Source organism: Coturnix japonica, chromosome 6, assembly GCF_001577835.2.
Source record: "Coturnix japonica isolate 7356 chromosome 6, Coturnix japonica 2.1, whole genome shotgun sequence".
NCBI lineage: Eukaryota > Metazoa > Chordata > Aves > Galliformes > Phasianidae > Coturnix > Coturnix japonica.
In genome coordinates, this window is record NC_029521.1 from 8,590,345 (window position 1) to 8,617,738 (window position 27,394).

The following is a 27,394-nucleotide window of genomic DNA, read 5'->3' on the forward strand; positions in this document are numbered from 1 at the left end:
AGCCAATATTCCCAAAACATCCAAACTGTCAGAACATCATTAACTTCAGCTAGCGACAGACAAGTCCCTTCTTCAGCTCCGTTACTGAAACATTTGAAATTGTGCTGTGCTTGCTTAATGTATTTTATTCATACGATAGTTTTTAACAGGAGAAAAATAATGTATGGGAAAGTGGTTCCTTGGTTTGAGAGAATCACCAAAAAAACAAACAAACAAACAAAATCAAAGAACATTCAGAAAGTGCATAAAACTTATTCGTATATGACTGAGGACACTGCAACCAGGTAACATTCTCTCCCATCAATGAATAAGGGAAAAACACAACTAGCAAATTTAATTTCTCTATACAGAAACCAGTGAATTTAGAAACATTTAGAATTCAAAGTTGTAGTGCTCTGCTTCAGATGCTAAGTCTAAACATCATAGGCTACAACTGACCTCAGGTCAATTTTTCTCCCACATTCCTACTGTTGAGGATGATGGTATCTCATGTTACTTTATTTCCACATTCTTTTGAAGCTTTACAAATAGAATGTGCAGCAACTTTTTGGAAATGAAGATGGAAAATAAAGGAAAATTAAGAAGAAATAAGGAAAGAAGGTAATTAAAGAAAGGGCAGTGACTCAGCAAGCAAAGTAAATTCTTTGTTCTGCCCTCTTGTTTAAGTTTGGTAATGATTTTAAGACAGATCTACACCTCTGCAAACACAAATTAAGTTCCTGAAGACAGAATCAAACTGCTTAATTTGGGTATTTCTCAGGTTTTAATTAAACTAATTAAATTTTCGTTTAATACATCATCGCCATTGATTTTCTTCTATTTTCCATTCCTTCTCCTGGGAAGGTTCCCTCTATTTCTGGTATGTTTCCCTGTCACTCTAATGAGTACTGAGACAAAGAAATCTTTCATTTCCCAGAAATAACCATCTCATCTATTGCTGATTTCCCTTCCTATCCCTTGTGAACACATGGCTCCTGTCTACAGCCTCTTGTTGTGCACACATTTGTGAAATGTTCTATTTCAACTTTTGGCAAAATGTTCCAATTTCAGAAAAAAACTTTTTGATATATGCAGTCTATTTTCACCTAAATAACACAGAAGAAATGCAAAGGATTTTCATGAATCCTTAAAGAAGAACTGTTAAAAGGCTTACTACATATAAAACTGGCTTTCTGTTTTTCTTTCTTCCCTTTTATCCACACATTCATTTCTATAGCAGTAGAGTTATTGGTTTCTGTTGTTCAATTGATTATTTTCTTATTTTGCTCCCTTCCTCTAAGTCATGCACATTTTCCTACCTCCTACATGAGCTGGACCTCTGAAGCACACAACAATGAAGTAAAGTGAGCAAATGCACACTTAAATTTTCATGTCTTGACTTCTGGATCCAGCCAGGTCTTTATTCAAAACATGGAATGCCTTGTAATGATTCCGTGTCAGAAAGTCGCATAGTAAACACTTGAGTTTTACACTGATAATTTTAAGAATACCATATAGTTGGTCCAAAAAAAAAAAAAAGTTTTTTAAGTTGTATTTAATGAATATGAAAGGCCTAACAACTTGCAAAAAGAAGGAAGTTCACAATGATGGCATCTCCGTGAAATTCTTGCCCTATTGAGTCACAACGATCTACAGATGGTGCTGCTTAACCTGAAGATGACTTTTCTTCACAGAAACCCATCTGTAAGTAATGTCTCTTTTCTGCTCTTTCCATGCTGAATTTGGCCCTTAGAAATGAACTGAGCTTAAACACTGTGTTCCTCTTTTTGACGTAAAACCTGTGTATCTTTGAGTTTCAGTACTCATATCAAGTGCAGTGTATATTACATTTGGCACCATGGTAAGTCAGCAACTTTCAAGTAGCATCCAGGATCTCATTCAAAGTTAAGTTTAATTAACGATATACCACAAGCAAAACTACTTTACTCAAAAGCTTTGAATGACTGTGTGAAACAAGACCACACAAATTCTAACTAACTTTGTTTGAAGTTCACACAACCTATTTTTTCCATTAGGAAAATCAGACAAAATTTGCTCCAACAACCAATTTCATTTACCGTTGACTGAAAATGTGCAATGTGCTAAAATAAGTCGTAGTGAGTAATTAGGATCACCAGGTCAACTGTACAATATTTCATTACAATAAAGTTGCTACTTAGAAAATCAATGCTCTTTTTCTTGCCACGCTCAGCAGCCTTGCTTGCTTTGCATATGGCTGCATGTTTAATTAGCGATCCTTCTGTAAGTGTCTGCAATTAGCACAATGATGATTAATAAAATAACTCCTTTAAAGCTCAATTTAGGCAGCAGAACTGCACAATAAGGTATAATTAATTCATCATTAATTAATCATGGCTGATTAACTAATCTGTTGATTAAAAGCACATTACTGCATAGTTTCCCACCTGAGCTCTGGTGATTTTTCTATCCAGAACTGAAAGAGACTAAGTAGTAGTAAAGCATTAAAAAAAATGCATTAAGCAGCAAGTTTATTCATTTAGTCAGGAAATTTAGATAGCAGAGATATATAAAATTTCCCAGCCTTTGTTCATTATTAGGCCCCCTGGGAAAACGAAAAAAAAAAAAAAAAAAGGAAAGAAAAGAAAAAAAAGTACTATTTGTTAAATGTCAACAGATGAACAATAATTGCTTTTTTAGATCATTTATATTCTTAAAGAGGTGGGTTGTTTTTTTGAAAGCATCTCAGACAATGGACTAGACCCAAGCTTTTATAAACCAGACTAAAGGAGCAAATGCAGCAAAACAAGCTTGCAGAGGGGCTTAAGCGGGTCTAAGGCACTAAATGGAAAGTGGTGATTTGCTTTATGAGAAGACAAGGTCAAGGTGACTGCAAAATATGCCACTGCAACACTGATGTTGAACTGCCTCCGCTGCAGCTCCTGGCCTCCAATGATTCCATATTCATAAACTGTACATCAGGTCCCTGAACTTCAGCTAGCCTGAATACAGAAAAACATATATTTCAATGTGGAGATTTCTTGCCACCTAGTTCTTAAGCTTTGTGGTGCATTTAAATCACATAATAAGTCCTCTACAGCAACAATAACAAGGAACTTATGTTTTAAATAAGTCCGAGGATTTTCAAGTTGTTATGTGCCCCCAGATACTTGGGCTTCAGTGAGTTAAAAGTTGTGTTAAAATTCAAAATAGCTGAAACTACAATAATTTGGCACAACTAAGTTCCTCAGCATTTATAAAGGACTGTATATAAGATTCAACTGTTCCCATACTGTGACAACACCTCTGAAGTCAAGAAACACGATTCTTTATTTTTCAGCAATGCCCAGCAACAGGACAAGAGGCAAAGGGCACAAACTGGAACATCTGAAGCTCCATCTGAACATGACAAAGAAGTTTGTTACCATGAGGATGACAGAGCACTGGAACAGGCTGTCCAGAGAGGTTGTGGAATGTCCTTCTGTGAAGATAACCAAGACCCACATGGATGCTTTCCTGTGCAAGACACTATCAAGAACCTGCCTTAGAAGGGGATTGGACTCTATTAAGGAATTAATACCAAGTTTAGGAAAAAAGTGATCTGAAAAGAAAAACAGAACTTCAGCTGAAGTAACTCAGTTACTTCATGTATTCCTAATAAACCCAGAGAAAGATAAGAACAATAAATGAAAAATTGACATCTGAAGCAGCATGCTCACTGCAGAACATTAGAGAAGAAACTTCTAATTTAGGAGTAAATCATTGGTCCTTCAAAAGTAACCGACATTATAGTAAACCAATAACAACTTTTTTTTCAATTTTTTAACAGTCCTCAGGGTATCACTATGTCAGTACTAAGTACTAAGTACTGTAAGTCACAGCAATAACATCGACACATGAAAAGCACTGTTCATAAAAGAGCTACATTTCTAAACCTTTTATATTTCCTTTATGTTTTAATACAAGCAAATCAATGAACATAAGAATCATTTCAAAAGTGGCAGGGATAGGAAGCTGATTATAGTCAGTTTGATTGTTTTATCACATAAAGAAGTTTATAAATCAATCCAGGAGGTCAAGTGGCTTTTAATGTGGAAAAAAAAGAATTATTTAAGAGCAGAAAAATAAGAGAGCTGTCCTTGGACAGTTTCTGAGATCAGTTTATACAGGAAATCCTGAGATGAAAATTAAGGAAACAATATCAGGGGTCTTCAAGATTGAAAGTGAACATTTTCAAGGAACTTTTAAAAATGGACAGTAAGTAATCAAAGATTATTGAGGACAGCAGTAGTTCACTGCCTAAAACTAAGATATAATCAACACAATATGAGTAATGTAATGGTGTGATACATGACACTGTTAGTGTCAGTTTCTTCATAAAGTCAAGTTTCCTTTTAATACAATAGAAAATTGTCCCGCAATTTCAACTCTTCCATTATCACGAAGTGAAATCTTCAACTCTCCTCCACGTCGAGAACATTGAAAAGCTAAATGGAAACAAGAATAACATGAATCCAGAGTTAAAATGTTAGTATTACAAATCAATTTTTATAAAATGTGTGAAAATTCAGGCTAACATATCCTCTGTCTCCTGAGAGCAAAGAACAACTGGTCAATCACTGTACCAGGGACAATCTGGGCACATTGTCTTTCCAACTCAAACAATTCTATGACTTCTCCTCAGCAGTCTCCTACCTTATCTTATTGATGCACCTCTAACTGATGCCAGAGTTAATGATTCTGTTCTGTGGGTGCTTATTCTGGTCCTGTTCAACCTGATCTAGCTGTTGTCAATGGCCCTGCTTATCCCAGGAGAGTTGGACCAGATGGACTTTGGAGGTCCCTTTCAACTCAAATAATTCTCTGCTTCTATGCTTTACAGATGAAGATTAACTGAGGATGTATCTCAGACTAGAATTTGACAGTCTTAACAAAGTGGCATGTAATAGCAAGTAACGAAGGATGGCAGTTTACTGGGATGTAATGAACTAAGTCTTCTTTGTACAACTACATATGCTGCCTTAATACACACCCATTTGTTGGATAGACTATTTCCCCAGCCAAGAAGGAAGAATATTATCTGCATAAGAGGAAAGAAACACTTCATAGGTAGTGAACTAGAACTAGACACTAGGTTCAAAGAACACGTTTGGTTAATAAGTAAAGCTGAAGTAACCAGCAGAAAAAGTCTGCAAAGAGACATAGATGCTGCTTCAGCTGTCACAAACTGAGAAGAAAGTCTTACATAGACAGGAATGAATTTATATAACTTCAGGATTTATATAATCCTGGATATATCATTTGATACACTTGGATAAAGTTTACTGATAAAAGCTTTCCACTGATATATAATCACAAATCTAATTTTTTTAATGAAACTGTTTATAGTCACATTCAGTTGAGAAGATAATGCTTAGCATGCTGAGTCTGCAGTCTTGTTTCAGTCCAATGTTAGTTGCATAACTACTTGATCAGAGAGCGGCCTGGTTAGGATGGCATCTGGCAAAGGTTAGAGATTCATACTCTTTTATTTTTGTAAAAGGCTGCAAATGGATGGCAATTCTCTGATGTGCAGAGTCTCTCCACTTAATGAAACTCCAACTGCAAAAGTTGTTCAAAGCTAAAGGGAACGTGGTATCCTAATTTGTAACTGGGTAGAGATTGTATTCAGATCCTAGCATTGCATGAGATCTCTAACAGATGGTATATAGTATATATACTGTACACTGTCAGACCATTTCTTAGCCACAGATGACAAGAAAACTCTTACTTACATAAGGATATCATATCTCAGACAAAGCAAAGGCCCCCAAAACAGTGCAAATAGGACCTACATGACTGCTGTGGATGCTTCCTGGTCTTTTCTATTTAAAGAATTACCAGCTAAATTATTTCTACTCTTAGAGATTGGTTGGATTCTGCTTTTCCTCCTTCAAATGTGAAACCAATGCTGTCTGTTTCATGGCAGTCTTATTAATTTGATTTTGCTGCATTTTGTTTTATTTTTAAAGAAACCTGCAAAATACAAGGGGAAAAATATCACAAAGATTTTGCTCAAGACGACATGTAAATGATATGTGACCATCTTTTCCTTTTCTCACACAGAAACACTGATGTTTCACACTGCGACTGAAAGGAAGCAGACCTGCATGGAATATTTCATTAACTAGATGATTTCATTTAATAGCAGGGTCTTCAGAGAGATTCAAGCATCTCTGATGCATTTTGGATCACGCAGCTATTTCAGTACATTATAATGTATGATATATTGGTTACAGAACTCGAGATCTAATGGAATTTATTTTGATGTCATGATAATGACAAATCAGGAGCAAGTGCAATTCTTGAAGAAGAATCTGGTTTTGGAAGTCATCGTTGTTTTGACCAAATCTCTAATGCCTACAAAAGGACTGATGAAAAAGTACTCGTTCCTAGCCTTTACTCAATATCACTTAAGTGAAATTAAGACCTCTAAGACTTATACTCCAAAAAATAAGGTCAACAAATCTTCTGATTGATGGAACGAAGCGTTTCTCCTTTGACAGAAATGTTACACTTCTGCATAAATCTGACATGGCCCAGTGGAAAAGAATATATACTAAAAAAAAAAACAAACAGTGAATTCTATCAAATCTATCTTTCCAGTTAATTTCATCATTTAAAAAACTATGATTATAACTGTGCAAAACACTCTACTTCATGAATCTTTGAATGAGCCAAAAACCTAAGGTAGATTTATTCTCTTATGACGCCATTTCTTCACAAAATTTATATAAAAGGAAAAATGAGTGAAGCATCTCACCTTGTAAAAAGATTGGAAAATTCTCTTTGTAGTTAATGGGAGTGGTTGTTGTTTGACAGTTCAGTTTAATAAAGATAGGAAGAGAATCCAGACACAGGATATTATGTCTGATACTTCAGCAGAGATGTAGCTGACCTCCTCCTAGAGGTCACAATGCCCAGAAAGAGCTGATAAAAAAATTTAATGATCCTCTTTTTTTTTTTTTTTTATACAATTTCATATCTCATCTATTTCAGAACTAGAAGACTTTCAATTTTAAATGGAAGAAAACCTTTATTCTTGCAACAAAAGATATTGCAGAGGTACCACGGAAGTTTCTAAATAGTCAAAAGATGCTTTTACTTATTAACCTCCGGTGGTACATTATCTTGACTGCCACCACCTTTTCTAAATAATCACATCACAAATGGAATTCACTCCAGTAATACCTGGTAATCTTCCACGCACACGGAAGGAAAAGTTTTTTCTGAACACATGTAAAAAAACCACAGGTTAATAAGATGTCATATGAATTTGTCCCCTTTAAATCTGTTTTGTATTATTTCCATCACACACACACCAAAAAAAATAAAAAATAAAAAGACTGAAGGCATTGATGGCAGCAGTCATAAAGAATTATTTGTCTATTAAAATACTGACAGCCAGCCTGAGAACAAGGCTTGTGAGCCAGGAGTGCTCCTAGAAAGGCACAGCTGGCTTTACTGAGATTGAATGCCTCAGAACTGTGGACATCCTGAAAAAGCCATCCATAATGGAATAATAAGGAACTGTAAATGCAAATTATTGTCAGGAGAAACAGGAAAACAACCTGAGACAGTAGGAACCAGCAACTGGTATCGGCCACTTTAGCCAAAAGAAAAGAAAGTGGCAGGCAAAAAGTAAAATGTTATCAGAGAATAGGCGGCATCATGCCAGCTATACTAGCTGTCTCAGGTGAAAAAAGCTAGCAGCACTGTACACTCTAAAGATGTGGTGTCAACACACAACCCTATATCTGTGATATTAAAATCTCTTATTTTCTAAGCAAAACAGAACCTCTTCGAGAAGCTCCTGTATTGCACAAACTTTTCCTTTTCTTAGAAGATTTCCTAAACAGACCAAATCTTTGCTGGGAATGACCCCAAAAGCCCATGATCTGGATCATCTTTGAAGTGAGACTTTGTCTATTACTTATACAGTCCCACTTGTGGGGGTCAATCTCTTCTCAATTAGACCCTTCTGAGATCTACTTGACACCCACTTCTGGGACTGATTTGACAGCACTCAGTACCAGTAACATGTTAAATATTTGTGCAGATGTAGGCAATCAATAGTCAGCATATTTGTTGTTTTACCAGAGAGACATTTTTAGTAACCTGCAATACCAGAATTTGCTGCTGCTATATTAATCTTACACACATACAAAATGCATACATTTTTATTCTTATTAAGAAATCATAATAGGTTGATATACAGTTGCATTACTAATCACAGGTATAATCTTCACTGGTGATTTGTCCTCAAGTAGTGAAACATAGAAAATAAAACTAATGTGTCTTTGCATATAATAAAATACAAGTCTAACCGATCAAACCTAAGCTTATCAGTCTCAAAAAAAGTTTGATCTCGGATTCGTTTGGCTAAATATAGGAAAGCTTATATTCAAGGTAGCTGTTTGTTTTGAAAGGCATTTACTTTAGGGAACGAGGAATCCTATTAAGGATCCGATCTCTGCTTTAGACCAAGTGACAAGAATCATGTCTTCTGTAACAAGTGCCCAAAAGAATAGTATTTCCACCACCACCATCACCAGCCTCCAAGGGAACCAGAGGGTTATGAGGGTATTTCACACTGCTTCTGTTCTTCCACTTTCCAGCAAAGCAACCGAAACGTGAGAAGTGAAGAGGCACTCAGCGTTTCTCTATCTAGTCTTCTTCAGTGTAACAATTTCTCCCAGGTTTTCTTCCCCCATCATAGTTTCATTATTTGCTTTGCAGTAAACATGTTATCTACTACGCCCATCTTTTCCAAAGACAAAACAATTATCAGTAACAAATCTGCTCTTTCACTTAAGATCCGGTCATTTCAAAAGTAGAACTGCAAATCATACTTGTCACAAGCAAATGAAGTTGCCAGTGCCTATGCACCTTGTCTCCATTTAAATATTTAATGTTAAATACATTTGAAATGACTACCTTTTATTACATCCTTTCCTGCTACCATGTAAAACATCATCATTCTGAGAAAACTAATCTTCGTACAGAAGAAAAAACTGTACCATAAAGCACCTCCTTTAAGTAAAGTCTGGATGTACCATCTCTTCTTATCTAGCTATAAAAATACTAGCTAATTTAAATCATGAGTTTCCTAAAGAACTCACTGAAGAGATTAATCTCAAGTAATTTCCCTCTAAAAATCCCTAGTTCATAATCAGAGCCATATTTTTCTATCTCATCTTAACATAAACACAAGTGATCCTTAGGGCTCCTATCCAACTCAAGAAAATATGTGATTCCATGATTCCATATTGAACTGGGAAGTATATACATTATAAATGATAATACTGACCAATACCTCTTCCCAATAAGAAAAAGCAAGTCGTAAGGAGCAAGAAGCAAAGTCCGACTTGTTCATGATAAAAGGTCATAACAGTAAAAATACAAAAGTTGAGAGCAAAAATGAACCACAGAGTTATGATCCACACACTTCAGATTCCCTGTAGGCATAATGTAGGAAGGAAAGCAGTTTCTTAAGGATTACCTCCCAGGCAAAGTTTTACTGTTCAAGTTGAGAAATAGATAAGGAGTTATTGCAATATTTTGAATTGCAGTAAAGATGTATTATTATTATTATCTTAAGTAGATGAACAGCATTGCAAGAAAACAATTCCTCTTACCAAGCATTTCTTTCTTTCCCAGCTGCTCTGACCAGTAGCTGCTTAAAACAGCATGGGCAGATCCTTAAAAGAAATTGGAACAAAAAGTACAGACTTAGAATCACTATTTTATAGAGGTTACATTCAAAATGCAAATGCCACACACAAATTGAACGTCCCATGTGTGTACTTAAGAGTAAAAATGCCTACAGATTTGCAAAGCAAACAGAACTTAAGGCTCCTGCATTTCATTTAGTTACAAAATCAAGCAGTATTACTTCCTCATCCTCTGATTTCAATGGAAATTTTGCCCAAGGGCTTCATAATTGGCCTCAGGAATAACAGATAGTACAAATTAAAACATTTGAGCCCAAGTATTGACTTCTGGTAAACAAGTGAGCTTTCCTAATAAATGAATCTTAAAACATTAAAACTAAATAACATTATTCATTTAAACAGTATTTTAGTCAGTGGAACAAATAAATACCCACAAGAAAAAAAAAACTGAATGAATTTTTGGATATTTTTTGAGACTAGGACCAGGTGGGTAGATGTCACTACGGAGAGAGAAAGAATTCCCTCTCCTAACAGTTCTCACAAACAAAACTGTTTGGTTTTCCCCCAGTTCTGATACCGTTAAGTATCAGGACTTTTAAGGTCTTGCTACAGCCTCTGGAAAAGCAACTTATTGCATCCCAATGGGCAGACATCTTAAAACCCTAGAATGACTTCTCAGATTCATGTTGTTTCAGTGCACATCAGGTGACATGAGCAAAGATGTTCTGTTGAAAACCCAGATGCAAAACAAGTGTTGTTATCGGGGCTCAGGGACACCAGGACATACAATGATTAAGGAATTTTTGCAGAAGAATGATAATACAAAGTCATAACACTGTTAAAAGTATAATTCAGCAATACAGTGGAGTGGTTGTTTCTATAAAAAGATTTACAGATGCAAGACAAGCAGCTATGAGCTATAATGAGCCTAGGATCTCAAAGGTTCAGAAAACATCCAGCTTTTCCTTTATAATAATAATTAATGAGTCAGATACATCCACCAATCTGCCTCCTGGCTGTAACAGAAAAGCAGGACTGGAAGTGTAAGAAATAACTGAAACACGTGGCTTATATTTCCTCATAAAACCTTCTGCTAGAAGTGCAGTACAACCACCACCACTCCAATAAAGAATATTTTCTATTCAGCAAAAAATGTGTCTTTTTTATCAAGTTCTCAGCAGACTAATAATTAATCTGTGATTACCTTGTGCCTAAGCAAATAACAATACCTTATTCTGCAGCAAACATTATCACAGAACATAAAAGAAACAGTCAGAAAACTAGAATTTCTACCTCTAAAAATATAACTATCTAAGTTCATATTTCTCATAGGACTGAGAACATCCACAATAAAGAATCTTTAAACTAGAAGAGATCTCAGCTGAAGCACCACAAACATAAAACAATGACAGAAGCATATATGAACTTCTGTAGCACTTGCTGAATTGCACAGTAGTCTTTTGCTTTTCTCTAATTGTAATACCTCAGGAAAAAGTAATGAAAAAAGAGGCAGGAATATCCGGCCTGATGACAGAAAGAAGCTGAATTTTTCTGAATGAGTTTGGAACTGATAATGAAAGTTTTCCTGCTGTCCACAGAAAAAGGTACTTTATTAGAAAAGATACTTTGAAGTATAAAGGCACATTAATCCTGTTTAATAAACACCTATAAACTGAAACAAGACTGAGTCATTCACCATGCATGCGCTCACACACCTGTAACGGGGTCTTCCAGCACGCCGTACCAAGGTGCAAAATATCTGGAGTAAAAATCATGGCCTTTGTCTTTTCCATTGGACTTTCCCTTCAGAGTGAGGATGAGTCCTTTCACTTTGCCAGTTTTTTCAGCTGACAGAAAACTCTGTGCGCCCACTTGCAGCTCTTCCAGCACAGACCTTGAATTTAATTACAGAATTAAAATTAATATGAATTTAAGTTTTGAAAAGTCTCAGAAAATCATGAAATTGTCTTCCCTGAACTCTCAAAATGGCCACAGTAGTGTTAGAGTAGGAAGATCCCTAGCACTGTTCTCCCAGCATCACTTGACATAAGACTGCCCAGAACGCATGCAATACTAGCAAGAAAACGTGCATTTCCTGTCTAATTATGAAAACAGAGTGCCCAAGAATAGAGCCTCCAAAAACACATACTTTCATTTTAACCTTTTCATCACAATAGAATGCAAAAAATAAGCATTCCACCTACTTTCTGAATAAGCAAACAGTTAGTACTACTCAGATCAGAGGATTCTAAAGCACACTACAACTGGCTCAATCCTGTAAGCCGCAGATACTTCCCTAAAAAATGACATTTTGGAAGAGTAAGAATACTGAGAACTCAGAATATTTCTTATTTGCCCATTAGCTCACTCTATAGCCAGTAGTTAGGCCAAACTTCAAGTAAAAACAATTGCAATTTGACCTGATTAAAGAAGTCAGATGCAAACAATATGTATACAAGTCATACTTAACAATGAAATTCAGGTCTCCGAGATTAACAAACGCTGCAAAATGACTTGAATTGGAATTTCCTCTGCAAAGCTACTTATGATGCTGTAAAGTAAGTGTAAGCAGATTAGTCAGCCGGGCATATGAACCCACAGCATTCTGTCAGCACACCCTGTATCACTACATGCGCCTGTATAGCTGTGCAACTAATACTTCTTCAGCTGGGAAACCAGACCCCCAGTTTCCTGTTCATACCACTTTTGACTCAGAGGATTGGCAAAAAGACACCACCATTCAAACTGTTTCCTACACCTCCCTTTCTTGAAGACAGTTTTCCAACTAATCTTGTTTAGCTTCACCAATTCCATAAGCTCACAGGGAAGATTAAAGAATTATTTAAGGTAGAAGTTTAAATTTGTGTTTTCAATCTCCACCTGTTTCAAAAATAGATAAGTGAGCTGTGTATGTAAAGAACAGTGGCTAAACAAAAGGTATCGGTTTCTGACCACTTGCTTCAGAATAGAACCAGGTACCTTTCATAAGCATCACTGAGGCGGACCAGGAGTTTCTTTGTGTCAGGAGAATAACGGAGATCTTGAACCTTCATGTCACCAGTGGCAGCCTGGTGCAAAAAATACAGTTAGAGATACAAAGAGAAACAGTGTGACTAGAAAATAAAATATTTACTTACAATTTTCCTACAACAACAAAATCCCCGCTAGAATAGGGCTTATGCAATGTCCTTCATGCAACCCTCTGGTATGTAACAAGCAAGAAAAACAAATGCACTACATGCATGACTGGATCATGAAGATGATCAGGGGGCTGGAGCACCTCCCCTATGAGGACAGGCTGAGGGAGTTGGGTTTGTTCAGCCTGGAGAAGAGAAGGTTGCGGGGTGACCTCATTGCAGCCTTTCAATACCTGAAGGGAACTTACTCCCAGGAGGGGAGTAAACTCTTCCAAATGGCTGACAATAGCAGGACACGAGGAAATGGTTTTAAGTTAAAAGAGGGAAGATTTAGGTTGGATGTTAGGGGGAAGTTCTTCACTAGGAGAGTGGTTAGGCCCTGGAACAGGCTGCCCAGGGAGGTTGTGGATGCCCTGTCCTTGGAGGTGTTCAAGACCAGGTTGGACGGGGCCCTGGGCAACCTGATCTAGTAAAGGTGTAAGTTTGGTGGCCCTGCCAGGCAGGGGGGTTGGAACTACATGATCCTTGAGGTCCCTTCCAACCCAGATCATTCTATGATTCTGTGATACAAGTAGCTGCTGAGAGCTCTGTGTGTGTCAACCTGGAAAGAAATCCAGGGACAAAGAACAGAGCAAGGACACTGGATTGCCCTCACACGCATACAGCAAGCTGAAAGTGCCTATGAAATACTGACATTCCAGCCAGCAGAAGGCAAAGTTTAACTGCAGCATATTGGAGAATTTCATCTCCTGAACAACAGGGCTCAGAGCTTTCAGTTTTGTCCGCCTCTGTGCAGAGTACCTCATGCAACGTGAATTTACCACTTTCCAGCCATTCTAATACATAACTATAGCTCATTTATGTGCATTTCTAAGAGAACATCTCTTATTGTATTTACCTTTATTAATTCTTCTACTTCCTGAAGTGCCTAAAGGAAAAGAAATAGAAAACTGTGGAACATGGAATACTTATATGTATATACCTACCCAAGTAAAAATAGGTAGATATATATGCAAACACACATACAAGTAAATCTACACTTTCCTTGAAAGCCTTTAATGAATAAAGCTCGGCCTAACCTGTGGGTAGGTTGAGTAAAGCGGCAAGTCCAGCACAATATGGTCCTTCTCTTGTCTTGTTTTCAATTCCCCGCTCAGGGTCACAAACGTAAGAACTGAGTTTGGGTTTTCTAGAGACAGAACATTGCAACAGTATCAAACAGAAGAATTTGAAATAAATTATAATAGCTCTTAGAGTTGTCCAGGATGTTCAAAAACATTATGCAGCTGAAAGTCTAATAACTACAGTAAACTTGTATTGCAAGGCAAAATTCCCAGATGACATTTGCATGCTCAGCACTGTGCTTTAGGAAGAGAGAGAGTGGGGCATCAGAACAAGTGCAGGAATAAGACTACAGCCTGACAGCAGCTGGTAAAATTAAATACTGGAGGCATCTCCTCACTTGTTCTCTAAATGGCTTAATTGTACAAAAAAAGAGATTTTCTTAATTAGAAACAATTTTCATGACATCCACTGTAATAACAAATATCTTGTAAACCTACTTTTTATGTGAAATAAAACAGCAGCTGAGGCAAGTGTAGCGTGACCACAGAGAGGAACTTCGTTGGCTGGGGTGAACCATCGGAGTCCAAAGCGGGAACCTTAAAAATAAAGGGTTTTTAAGTGGAATTGTGTTTTCTTTTTCTTTTCAATCTATTTCTACATTTTCTTTGAATTAATGACATTTCAGTCAATCAAAACGCATGATATAGTCAGTCTTGGTCTCAAAGGCCTCTACAACTCTCTTTGTGTTGGTTTTTGGAATAGCTATTTGCTCTTGAAACCCTCCTACAACCGGTGTAGAAAAATAACAGAGGAAAACTACTTTGTTGCAAGAGTGAAGACTCCACTCAGCAGAGAAAGCCAGATTCTAGACCTTCGTACTGAATAAGCTCCGTGCCTCTATTCTCCTTGTACAAGAGAATTATCTCAGGAGATAATTAGCAGCAACAGGAATACCAACGGAAGGACCTTTGCGTGGCACTTTCAGGAGACTTTCTGTGCACAACCTGCTTATTTCGCAAAAGGCACTAAAACAAATGGTCGGATTTATGAATAATGTTTGCGGACTGTAAAATGAATTGGAAAAGCTGAATAAATGAATCTACGTGCAAAAGGCTTAATATTATTATTAAAAGATGTATTACAACTCCGCAGTTTTGCTTTTGCTGTCTTATGCATTAGCATCATTCCTTATAAATGTATCCTATAGTTTCTCCCTGCTTTTTCTGAGGCTCTGGAGGGTGAACAGAGCCACTCACTTGTGGTAAAGTCATCCGTAGGGCGCAGTTTTCTGATGAAGGCAGTTTCTGAAAGGTTCATTTCTGTCGCGATTCTTTGGTGCAAATCTTCATCCAAGTCCTGGCAATGACACGACAAACCCATTTAAAGGCAGCCCATAAAAAAAAAAGCAGAATCAAACTTTCATTTCAAACATTCCAGGAGGACGTATCTTCTGTATTGATTAAAGGACGCAACAAGAAGACATTGCAAACAACCTAAGAACAGCTACAACTCTCCTTTTTACTCTGAGAAACCCATGCTAACAGGCGGAATGCTGCAACAGCCAGGGCAATGGCCATGGTAGTTTATCAGCACTTACTGCTGTACCCTCAAGGTTACTCATTGAGCAACAGGGGCAACATGCTAAGTCAGTAAAAGTAGGAATGAGAAACTGAACTGAAGGAAGAAATGTGCTGCAGCTCACTGCACCGCTGGGAGGACACATGAGGTGTAGCGGCAGGACAAGCTGTTACTTCACTCTTGTTCCTTTCCCCACAGTCACACAGACTGGCCAGGTTCAAGAGTCTGGTCTATAAAACACTAACGTACAAATGGAAATGTACTAAGTGGACCCGGTCAAATTCAACCTGGGACAGAGTGAACTTTGCCCTGCTAGCTTGACTTTTTTCCCTTAATAACCTTAATCCTTTGAACCAACGATCCAGCGCTATTGATACAGAACAGTTAGCGACAGGCATAGCAGACCAATCCTGCTGAAATCCATACAATGAGACAACATTCTGACCTTTTACAGTCTGTCCTTTACACCAGAAAAGCATTGCTACAAAAATACCAAACCAGAACAAAGCCCAGCCAACATTTTGCTGAAAAGAATAGAATTTTATTGAAATACTGCCATCATGTGGCACTACTGAAGCTCGGGAAGGGTTTGCATCACCATTTCTGCTGTACTGCAGTTGTTATAAAGCAGCTGGTGAGGCTTGGAAAGGAACAGAGGACAGAAGCAGTGCTCACTGCTCCATATGTTCTTGGAGCTGAGAATAAAATTAATTAGAACTTCAGCTTTGGTGACCCTGAAGCCTGTAGAGGAAATGTTAAAGCCTCAACATGCCGTAGGCAACACAGAAATCACCTTCTGAACGTATTAACATGGTCAGGTAAAACTAACATAGAATCACAATTAGAAGTCTACAAGTTTAAAGTGCATTCAGAGAGAGTGTTCAGATTGTAGATAGCCAAAAGCAGCTCTGAAGTGAGATGTTCTGCGCCAGCTTTGCTGCCTTTGTAAGCGTGCTATATGGTATGAGATCTGCTGGGGATCAGGAAGAGCTGGGCAGGATTCAGAGGGTCAGTGTGACTGACAGACCGCTCCATTTACATTCCCATTCTGAAAGTTTTCATCAAGCAATACCACACAAATAAGACCAGGCACGCACGTTTCTAACCTGGTCTAATAACAGGTTCTGGGGGGTAGTGAATGAATTAGCACCAACTTCTCAGAGCACCTTCACATGAGTGACTGCATTTGAATGCACCGCACCGTGCAACCTGCGGTAAGAGCTGCCTGTCACAGGACGCACAGTGACTCAGACACAGGACTGACGTGTCTCCCTTCTCTTCCACAGGAAACAAACAGAAAAACCCCACCTCATTCGAAAGGCAAACGATAAGGAGAACCCGTTATAACTGCCCGTGCCTGGAGGCAGCAGCCCGAGGCAACCTCGCTCCGCAGAGCTCGGCTCAAGCACGGCGAACACCTGGTTAAAGTCCTGTTCGTTTCTTTTTCACACTTACATTGTCGAGCAGACAAACTGCCGCGGGGTTTCCACAGAACGGCCGCTTTGTAAAGGCGTCAACCGTGAAAACCGGGACCTGCATCGCCGCGGCGCTCCCCGGCCTTTGCCCTGTGCTCCCTATGGCGCCCTGCCTCAGTACAGCCCCACTTATGCTCCCACAGCGGCAGGAGGAGCCCGCTCGTCACTTCCGAGCACGCGGGGCTCCATCCTCCTGCCGAGGCCCCGGAGCCGGTACCGGGTACAGCTCCATCCTCCGACCCAGCTCCTCGGCGCCACAACGGGCCATTCCGCAGGCGGGAGCTGCTGAGACTCTGCAGGTCGATGTTAAACTTGCAGCTGGACAACGGAGGGGAAGCGAGCAGCACAGCTTTCCCATCTCCCTTCCTGAGCCGGGAGCTGAACGGAGCAGCGCCCGACGGGACACCGAGCGCTGCGGGTGTGTGAGGAGAAAGAATGGCGGCTGTGTGAGGAGAAGGAATGGCGGCTGTGTGAGGATGGTGTCTGTGTGAGGAGGATGGTGTCTGTGTGGTGAATGGCGGCGCTGCAGCTTTGGCGCCAACAGCCGCAGCGCGCGAACACAGCGCGCGCCCGAAGCGCTGCTGCCCCGCCCACGTGACAAGAGGGAGGAGGCGCCGCCCGCTCTCCGCGCACGCGCCGCCGTCCCTTGTTGGCAGAGCTGCGCATGCTCCGCCGCCGTCCGGTCGGGCCGAGCCGTGTGTCGCCGCTATCGCGATAGCCGCGGGTCGGGGCGCCATCCTGCGCGGCGGTTGTGTTGGCTGCTGCCCGCTGGCCGCCTGCGAGCGAGCGGCTTCCCTCGGGCAGCGGCTCCCGCCGGGACGCGTGTAGGGCCGTACGAAGGTCTCCTGGTAAGCGGGGGGGGAGGGTGTTAATAAAGGCAGGGCACGGCTGTGCCGTCGCGGGCTGCCCGCTGCTGGGCGCCGAGGCAGCTCGGGGCAGCGCGGCCTTGAGCGCGGTGCGGGCCGTGGGGGGGCGGCATGGCGGGGGAGGGGCGGGGCGGCTGGAGGAGCCTCGTTATGAGCGGCCGCCATTTTGAGTGCGGAGCACAGCGCGGCTGTACCGCCGGCGGGATCAGCGGCGTGCCGAGCCCCCACACCGGGGCTGGGCCGGACGGAGCTCGGCTGTTCGAAGCACAGAGGAGGTGCTGCTGCTGCTGTGCTGCTGCTGCTGGCGGTGGTGGTGGGGCGCGTGGTGGGGCTGGTGTCGGGATTGGGGCCCGGCTCGGGGCGGCGGTAAATGGCGGCGGAGCGGGAGGGAGCTCCCCTCCCCCCTCCGAGCGCTGGTGACGGTGCGGCGCCGTGTGTGTGTGTGTGTCCGCGTTGGCTGCGGGTTAACGGCCGGGATCTCTGAAGGAGCCGAGCAGCCGCAGCCAGGACGGGCCGGGATGGCAGACAAAGGACGGGCGGTGCGTGCCGGGCGGCCCTTGTGCCGGCACCGCCATGGACAAAAGGGACGGGCCGGGTGCGCGCTGCGCCCACGTGCCATAGACAGCAGCGAGTGGGGCTGAAACCTCGCCAGGGAACTCAATAGCCACAACGGCACCGCTTCGCTAATTAAAAACTGCCTCATGCGTTGCGTATTTGTTTGTTCTTTTTTTTTTTTTATTTAAAGGAAGGGGGGATTTGAGCGTGTGCGGAATCGTGGGATCTCAACATTTCCTTCTTTTTTTTTTTCCTTTTGGAAGCGTTTGATTTAGGCAAAAATGGACTGGAGCGGAAAGCACAACGGGCCCACCGATACGACCAACGATGGGACGGTGGTGCGGCTCCGCGGGCTGCCCTTCGGCTGTAGCAAGGAGGAGATCGTTCAGTTTTTCCAAGGTATCTCTAGTAGAGTCAAAGCATAAAGACCGTAAAAGATAAGTCGATGCTTTGCGAGCCTGTAACTGGTGATGCCCATTAGCGGGGTGGAGGGGGGATGGTTTTAACGCGAATCGCCTTAAGTGAGGTGTATGCCCTGTTCAAATGACTGTAGACGTAGTAAAGTTGAATACATGTCTTAATTTAGTCGAGGTGGTGAATGCATTATGACTATAATCTGTACGTTAGCCATTGGAGCGGTTAAATTGCTTGATCGGTAGCTTTGTTTTCTTCGTGTAACCTAGGTGGGTGTATGTGCACATAGTTAAAGCAAAACAAGTATGGCTAAATCCATAAATGTGTAATGAAAGATCGTGGGCTTGTATTGTTGGGTGATGGGGGAACTGAAGAGTTTTTTTTTTCGTTGTTATTGTTTAGATGCTTTAAGTATTTTCTACAGATGGGAATGTTTCAGCCTTTAACACTGTTCCCCTTGATGGGGTTATTTGTCCTTGGGTTAAAGGGTTGGAAATCGTGCCAAATGGGATAACATTGACGCTGGACTACCAGGGGAGAAGCACAGGGGAGGCCTTCGTGCAGTTTGCTTCAAAGGAGATAGCAGAAAATGCTCTGGGGAAACACAAGGAAAGAATAGGGCACAGGTGGGGATGGAGAGTTTGGGATGGTGTTAAATGGTTATTTTTGGGGGTTGTGGGACAGTAATGCTTTTGGGGGGCTGGGGACTATTATATGGAATGGGGTATTTTAAAAGAATTGTTATAACTGATCCTAAATTGGGAAATATGGTAGATGTGGGGGGTGGGGGAGACAGTATTACTCTGTGTAGATTGCTAAACTTAGAATGTTGTTGCAGTCGTTTTTCGTGTAGGGGAATTTGTGCTAAGTGCTGCCATAGCCAGACATTGTTTTTCAACAGTATGTTTCTCATACTGGAAAGACATGTTTTTATATTTTAATTTCTGGAACTAGAATTTTCACGTTGTAACTTCTGCCATTGTAAAGTTTTACTTTGATACACTTAAAGATTCTTAACGGTTTTGAGGAGGAACTTAAGTTCTGTGGTATCTGTAGTCATTTTCATCACATCGTACGTTTAGTTATTTTTTTCTACTGTTCACACAGCTTATACGTGCATTCTTATTTCTACCTTGAAACTCCTCTCTTGTTTAGATACATTGAAATCTTCAAAAGTAGTAAGAGCGAAATCAGAGGATTCTCTGACATGCCGAGAAGGATGATGGGACAGCAGCGACCTGGACCCTATGATAGACCATTAGGAGGAAGAGGGGGTTATTATGGAGCTGGGCGTGGAAGTATGTATGACAGAATGCGTCGAGGAGGTGGTGGATATGACGGTGGTATGTTTATCTAATGATAGAGGTTCTGTTGTCAGTTTCATGTTTCTGACGTCTTTGTCAAGAAATAAAGAAATGGCAGTAGCTTCCTGTTAGGTTTGACATGCTTCTCAAAAGGAATTTTTGTACTTGTATGGGGGAAAAAGAAATGCAGCTTATTAGTATTTAAGTGTAATGGATGTTATTAGGAAACTGTGTTTACAGCAGAATTGGACATCTCTGTTGGAAATGTCAGTTGAGAAATGTGTGTTTAACGCTTTGCTGGGGCACTTCTGGTGCCCAAAGACTGAAAAATTGACTCTTGTGCATCACTTTGTGGTCTCTCAGTAGTAATGGCATCGCTCTTGTTTTTCTGTCAATTACATAGGATATGGTGGCTTTGATGATTATGGTGGCTATAATAACTATGGCTATGGAAATGATGGCTATGATGACCGAATGAGAGATGGGAGAGGTAAAATAATAATAATAATAAATATATAGATATGTTTTAACAGTAAAACATAATATTTCCAGGGCATACATAGCTCTGTTTTTATTTTCTCCATTGAATTATTCTGTAAAGGAAGATGGTGATTTTTAATTATTTTTTTTTCCAAGCTGGGGGTGCTTTTCTTTTAATAATTAAAAAACAAAAACCCAAAGGGCTGCATGTGTGTCATCTTTGACTTATTTTTCTTCCTTAGGCATGGGAGGACATGGCTATGGAGCTGGAGATGCAGGTTCAGGTTTCCATGGTGGCGGTCATTTTGTTCACATGAGAGGACTGCCTTTTCGAGCTACAGAGAATGATATTGCAAATGTAAGTAAAATAGCAACATCAGGCTTTCTAATAGCAAGAATTCCTGTGTGCTTCCCTATTCCAAACTTGCTTATGGCTTTCCAGTGAGTGATGGATAGCTATAAACTGAAGTCTTATGTCACTTTATTAAGTATTGCAGAACTTGCATACGTAGTGAGGCCTTTAAAGGTAATGTTTATGGTAGGGTTACTGAGGAAGCCAGCTGAATTACATTTAATCCCTGTAGGCTTTTTCATTTCCAGATAAAAAGAGATGTTGAAATCTGTATCTTCATAAGGCTCAGAAGTTTATTTAAGCTTAACTGAAGATATTATTTTTTGGAAGACTGATAGTAGATGTGAAACTTTGATTATGGGTTGCACATTTGTATGTTGCCTTGAGCCTTGCTTTAGGAAGACAAGGTGGGAAACCTGTAGGGAGCTGTGTTTGCTTCGAGTGGGAGGCTCATGTTTACCCATAAGAGTTCAGATAAAGAACTTGCACAGAATTTCAGGAATAATGCACCACTGTATCTTTCTAATAACTGCTGTAGGAAGGAAGAGAAATTATCCTTCTTTGAGACCCTTATTTGTCTCTTTTTCCTCAAAATGAAGTAATGATGTTCCTATTCTAGGGTGGCATCATATTATAGCATGTTTCTTAAAGAGAGGTGTGGAAACAAGTATTTTTGTTTGCACCTCTGTTGTAAAGAGTTCCTCAAGTTCTATAGCCGGAGTTCTTCCATTTATGTGATAGAAACTTCTGAGTAATAACTTACGAGTAATGAAATTTGTGTGACAGGATGAGAGAAAACTAATACAGTGCTTCATGAACAACTGTGACACCAGAAAACATATCTGGCTTGAATTCTAAATCCATTTAATCTCTTTTTTCTTTGTTTTTGTTCCTAGTTCTTCTCACCATTAAATCCTATAAGAGTTCACATTGATATTGGGGCAGATGGAAGAGCCACAGGCGAGGCAGATGTGGAATTTGTAACACATGAGGATGCAGTAGCTGCTATGTCCAAGGATAAAAATCACATGCGTGAGTATTGTGTTTAAATGAGGGTTTAAATGACTCGGTTTCACTAGGGTGTAAATCAGTACAAGACTTCAAACTGAAGTTACAGTGCTTTAAATATGGTACTACTCATGGACTTTTTGTTGATGGTTAGAACAAGTATATTGATTATCTCAGATTGATTTCTTGTAGACTTCCAACTATTGTATGCGGGGTAACTTATTTTTTACTGTGTTTTTTGAATCAAAATACAAAGTAGATTTTTATCTCCTACAGAGCATCGATACATTGAGCTGTTCCTGAATTCAACTGCTGGAGGTGGTTCTGGAATGGGAGGCTATGGCAGAGATGGAATGGGTATGCATCATTTCCACATACGGCTTGTTTTGCAAAATGTGATGGAGTTGCAGGGTTCTTACAGTGCACCTTCTGCTTTTCAGATCAAGGTTATGGCTCTGGTAGAATGGGAATGGGTAATAACTACAGTGGCGGTTATGGAACTCCTGATGGCTTGGGCGGCTACAGTAAGTAGATATTCTGTTTTAAATGGGATTTATTTGTTATTATTTTGCGGTGTCTGGGTGGGATTTGCAAGGGTGGGTTTTGTGGGCTGGGAGAAAGGGGAGGGAGTGACTTTAATTGTAAATTGCTGGGGCATTTCTTTCATAATTTGGCTATTGCAACAAATGTTTATTTAGAAAATAGTGCTAAAATATTGTTCTAGTTTATCTTAAGCTGGTGCTGAACAGTTTTTTATTACCCATCACGTTTTTTTCTCTTTTTAAGGTATGTATACGTGACCTTGTGTCAATTGTTTGCAGGTCGTGGCAGTGGAAATAGTGGAGGATACTATGGGCAAGGCAGTATGGGTGGAGGAGGATGGCGTGGGATGTATTGAAGGATAGCCTTGCTTCTACAAAATACCCTGGAAGAAACAACAGTCTCTGGTCTACTAGACTTTCTTACAAAATTTTAATTTCTTTTGTATTTTAAGAACTTTATAATGACTGAAGGAATGTGTTTTCACAATATTATTTGGTAAGCAAGAGCTTGTGATGGGAAAATCTGTTTTCTGTAGGTTTTATTTGTTGCATACTCTGACTTTAAATAAATTTTTATATTCAAACCACTGATGTTGATACTTTTTATACTAGTTACTCCTAAGGATGTATTACATATTCAAGAATACAATTGGTTTGAGATGTTGTACTATGGTTCAATAAAGGTGGTTGTACTGTAACTCCTATGAACACTGAGTTCTATGTACTCTTGGTGTAGTAAATGAGTTTGATAAATTCTCTTGTATAAGGAGAAAGGGGTAGATGAATAGTTAAGCTTATTTGGTAGCAATCCTTTAGTCTTTTTTGATAAGTTGTATGTGATTTCTCAACATGGCATTAAGCTCAGGCTGTGGAGGAGTCATAGATCCAGCTTTTCCTCCCTGTAATATCAGCGTCAGCTCTTGCTCTTCAAGTGATGGCGATTGCACAAATGCATAGTTCCCAAGTTCTGTCATCCACACCACCCGGCTACAACTGTTGGCTCCCATGCTTTTTTGTAGCACTCTTAACTCATTTCACACTTAACTTGCAGTGCTGTTGCTAACCAAACACTAGCAAATAGGTTGAATGCTGCCAAGTTGAAGGTGTATTTGCTTTTTTTTTTCCTTTTCAACCTGCTTTGGGAAGGCAATTATTTGAAGCAGCCAGGATTTTCCTAACAGTTGTGTTTCAGCACCGTTGAGTTTTGTTCTTTTCCCTGCACATAGCTGATTTGTCTGTATTTGTTCAAAACATGGCAACCATTATATGAATGAGCTTGTTAGAAGCCAGGCATCTCTGAAATGAAAACTGTAAGCCCAATATTTGTTAAGTGACACAACCCCAACCACATTGAAAGATTTTTTTTTTGTGCATTTGTGACATGTACGATGTGTAAGAAACAATTGTTTGAAGACACTTAACATACCTGATGTGTAATAAGGTATTTATTCTTCTGAGCCAGTGTGATCTCCCAAATTAACTGCTTTGTCCTCAACGCCTCCCTTAAAATGTCAAATGTGATCTTTCTTGGGTATTGAAAGTCTGTCACCTGTTTTGCTAGTACTGTGTTTATATATGTAATAAATGTCTTGCTCTGGGAGATAGTAGAATGGAGTTTATTTCACTAGAGAGTGCGTGCTTTGTGTCAACGTTATTGGAAGTAATAGCAGCAGGGCTCATCTGCCATGGGAAGTATTGCAAGTACTGAAGTATGGGGACAGAGAGGGGAGGAAAGATGACTTGAAGTCAGCATGGTAGTGATGGTGCAGGGCTCTGTTTTAGCTGGTGCTTGCAGTAAGTAGCATGTTTTTAGTTGGTGAGCGTTGTGAGTCTTAAAAAACTGGGATAACTAAGGGTAGGGCAACAGATAATCCAGTTGCAGGAAAAAATACAGTGAGGCAGAGTACATCTACACCTGACAGATTTCTCTATCAGCTACCTGAATAGGTACAATAGCTCTAATATTTCCTCAAGTATACTTTGCATTGTTTTCTGAGAAAGAACACTTACTACTGATTTAAGACTGACATACCTGAGAACAAAACAGGATTTACACTTCAACCTATTTGGCACCACCAAGAAGGTTATCAGAAGTGCTGAATCAGCCTTGGATAATGCAGTTCTGTTCGGGAGTGAATGCCTTATGCCTGTCCCATCCCTATTTACGCATCATCCTGTAACGAAAGCAGCATTCAGTACAGACTCTTTCAAGGAACTTCAGCAATATTTAACTGTTCTGAGAAGACAAAATAAGATCTTTAGAAGTTTAAAGTTGTTATATGAAAAGTTGAAGTACTTGCTGCAAAGCGTAGTTCTATTAAAGTGGTTGGTTATCCACTGAGAAGTACCATCACCTCTGTGAGGAATGCTGGCCATCAGATGGATTTTCCTCTGCTGTCAGAGAAGGAGATCCAAGTACATTATCCACCTTTGCAAGAAGGTGAGACAGCTCATATAATAATTGGGGGGTGGGAGGGAAGGAGAAGCATATTTTCTATTTGTTAATGCCCTTATATTGTTAAGTTAGAAGGAAATTAGTCCCCTAAGTTAAAAATAGGATGCTCTGATACTCTGGGAACAATTACAATTTCTTTTGAGGTACACATTAGGTACAACACAGACCTTCCTATACTTGGCTTAAGGCAGATTATTTAGAATTGCAAGATCACCTGTCACAGAACAAAGGTTCATAGAAAGACAAAATTGCTGTTATTAATGGGGTAATGGTAGCGTGGTCCAAAAACCTGCTGAAAGCGGGCTAGATACACAGCTTGATGCCAAAGGATGCCACCTGGAACAGTACACATAAATAGCAAGGCAGCTCCCCCATTGCCCAACATAGGCAGAGACTTTAAACAGCACGAGTGAGTCAATAAAACATTCCAAGTATTCTGCACTGCAAATTTAAACAGTGACATTACTCCCACCGTTACATTGAAGATCAATTACATTTATTTTTCTCCTAAAAGCTATTTACACATTTACAAACGTTTGTATTTTACAAAAAGTTACACTAAGTGATTTTAAAAACATTTTTCTTTACAAAAGCTACAGAAGCAACTACACTGACGTGTCAAAAAGAACAGTTAGTTAGCTCTTGGAATATTAGCTAAATACCTATCCTCAGAAGACACAGCTAAGCTAAACAAAGTGCAAGGATGTCCAAAAGAAAGACCTGTTTCCAAGCTGCCACGCTCCTGGTCAGTAGGAATTCCATGCCCATAAATGAGCTCCAGAGCTGATAACTGCCACCTGCTCTTCAGTACTGACCAGAGTGTGGAGATTCTGTGGCTGGACCCACTCACAGGAAAGGCTGAAGGGCAGGTTGGCTCTAGAGCAGTGACAAGACAGCAAAGCTGCTGCTAAATACAACCCATCAAAGGCTGTGTTTTTATTTGTCTAATAGAAGAACTGAGATGTACATTCCAGCAGGAGTTACCATGGAATATCAACGTGAACAGTGGTGGGATGTGTCAGACCTAGCAGAACTCAAAAGCTCTCTGGAAAATAAAGAAAATGTTTAGGAACAAACTGACTTTTGAGAAATATGGCAACAAAAAAGGATAAACTTCCTGGTCCAACACAGGCACCACAGAAAGGACACAGTGCACAGCTTGTAGTGTCTCTTGGCAGCAGGCTGATGCTGCCTCTAGAGCTAAGCATGACTTTCCTGAAAATAACACAGAGATTCCTGCTTGAGGCTACAGACAACATAGGCATAAAAACAGGATGGACAGTCCTCTATGAAAATAGAGGTGAAAATAATAGCTGATTTTACAAAATGATTTGGCAAAATGTGTCTCCTTTCTCCCAGTAAAGACACTGTTTCTCACCTATCTGACACCATCTCCCTTCAGTCCTCTGACTATATATAGAGCTGTCAGTGCAATATTCTTGGATGTATCAAATCTTCCTAACTGAGAGGAAGCAAATGACTATGGTATTTGGCAATAATTTACTCAGCCACCTGCATTTATTTCCTTATTTACTTTAAAATATAATTTAAAACCACTAATTCCATTTTGTTTCACAAGAGCATACTACGGGTAAATTTTGCATCGCAGTTCAGTTGGAGTAGCCTGTAAAAGCAGGTAAATAAATCACCCTTCTCAAGATCATAATCACTAAGTTACTTATTAACACTGAATCTCCTCTATAAAATGCCCTTCCTTTCTTCAGAAGAGCTTCCAGGTCATTTGTTAGACTGATACTGCAATTTGTAATTTTAACAAGTTCAGTTTTAATACATGCACTTTGTGGTTTTGGTTCCCATCTTCTCTATTTGTATCAACAGAAATAGTGCTGTACATTCTGAAGTTGTTTTTTGTTTGCTTGGTTTTTTTTTGTTTCACAGATTTAGCTAAATACACAGAGCAATAAATAACTTGTAAAATAATCTTATGGTACATTAGAAGAGCACCTCTGTATAAGTATTGCGTGGCAGGAATCACAGACACGAACAGGCTTTGGTGATGAAGGCAAAGGCAGCTCATTGTCCGAACAAGCATTGCAGAAGATCTCACCACAGTTCCGACAATGGTGCTAAATAATGGGGAGAAGAATAGGAAAAAAAAAAATCACAAAAATAAAAAATACACGTTGGAAATAGACTTGGTAACTGGATACCAATAAACACACACAGAGAACAATCTGAAGTGTGATTCCTTCCAATCATTTGGTCTGAGCATGGAATCCGTTTTCAAGAGATAATTCATCTAAACACAGATCTACGGTGCAATCCTAGACAGACCAAACATATAAACCTTGAATCCCTAGAATAAGACAAACTAACATGCTTTGCCAATTAAGAATACAAACAATGACAATGGATGAGCGTCTGTCAAGCAGCCCTTAAGATTTAACATAAAAAGAAGGTGAAATAAAAATTTCTGCATATATTAATAAAGCTTAACAATTAACACTGCTTTAAAGCCCCAATAAGCTCAT

At 39.9% G+C, this 27,394-nt stretch overlaps 3 protein-coding genes across 12 annotated transcripts in view; 1 reads left to right on the forward strand and 2 right to left on the reverse strand.

Annotated features, from left to right (window-relative positions):
• Positions 1–236: 236 nt before the first annotated feature.
• On the reverse strand, positions 237–17,132 carry PBLD (phenazine biosynthesis like protein domain containing). Its single transcript, XM_015866369.2, has 9 exons — positions 16,907–17,132; positions 15,130–15,229; positions 14,371–14,469; positions 13,888–13,997; positions 13,707–13,736; positions 12,651–12,739; positions 11,387–11,565; positions 9,636–9,698; positions 237–4,445 (listed from the first exon to the last, which is right to left on the reverse strand). The coding sequence occupies exons 1-9, from the start codon at positions 16,988–16,990 to the stop codon at positions 4,333–4,335; spliced, it is 867 nt and encodes a 288-aa protein (XP_015721855.1). The 5' UTR covers positions 16,991–17,132; the 3' UTR covers positions 237–4,332.
• A 97-nt stretch (positions 17,133–17,229) lies between these two features.
• HNRNPH3 (heterogeneous nuclear ribonucleoprotein H3) lies at positions 17,230–24,047 on the forward strand. 6 transcript variants are annotated; one of them, XM_015866364.2, is made up of 10 exons: positions 17,230–17,344; positions 18,611–18,746; positions 19,249–19,387; positions 19,917–20,104; positions 20,469–20,555; positions 20,788–20,903; positions 21,794–21,929; positions 22,182–22,262; positions 22,346–22,429; positions 22,727–24,047. In XM_015866364.2, exons 2-10 carry the CDS (start codon positions 18,629–18,631, stop codon positions 22,801–22,803), a joined length of 1,026 nt encoding a protein of 341 aa, XP_015721850.1. In that variant the 5' UTR covers positions 17,230–17,344; positions 18,611–18,628; the 3' UTR covers positions 22,804–24,047. The 6 variants fall into 6 exon arrangements, with proteins under 6 accessions (XP_015721850.1, XP_015721854.1, XP_015721853.1 ...); XM_015866368.2 differs by lacking the exon at positions 17,230–17,344 and adding an exon at positions 17,577–17,774 and having other exon boundaries at positions 22,692–24,047; XM_015866367.2 differs by lacking the exon at positions 17,230–17,344 and adding an exon at positions 17,577–17,774 and having other exon boundaries at positions 19,917–20,059.
• Positions 23,561–27,394, reverse strand: part of LOC107315722 (DNA replication ATP-dependent helicase/nuclease DNA2) — a 38,479-nt gene continuing 34,645 nt past the window's right edge. For all 5 annotated transcript variants that reach the window (XM_015866352.2, XM_015866353.2, XM_015866351.2 and 2 more), the window contains one exon: positions 23,561–26,989. In XM_015866352.2, the coding sequence (XP_015721838.1) occupies positions 26,846–26,989 (144 nt within the window). In that variant the 3' untranslated portion in view covers positions 23,561–26,845. The remainder of the gene's footprint in view (positions 26,990–27,394) is intronic.

Coding starts and splice junctions, on each gene's coding strand:
- PBLD (XM_015866369.2), bottom strand. CDS start 16,990: ATGCAGGTCCCGGTTTTCACGGTTGACGCCTTTACAAAGCGGCCGTTC. Junction 13,737..13,887: donor TTTACTCAACCTACCCACAG/GTTAGGCCGAGC, acceptor CTTTTCCTTTAG/GCACTTCAGGAAGTAGAAGA. Junction 9,699..11,386: donor GCTGGAAGACCCCGTTACAG/GTGTGTGAGCGC, acceptor ATTTCTTTTAAG/GATCTGCCCATGCTGTTTTA.
- HNRNPH3 (XM_015866364.2), top strand. CDS start 18,629: ATGGACTGGAGCGGAAAGCACAACGGGCCCACCGATACGACCAACGAT. Junction 20,105..20,468: donor AGGTGGTGGATATGACGGTG/GTATGTTTATCT, acceptor TCAATTACATAG/GATATGGTGGCTTTGATGAT. Junction 20,556..20,787: donor CCGAATGAGAGATGGGAGAG/GTAAAATAATAA, acceptor TTTCTTCCTTAG/GCATGGGAGGACATGGCTAT.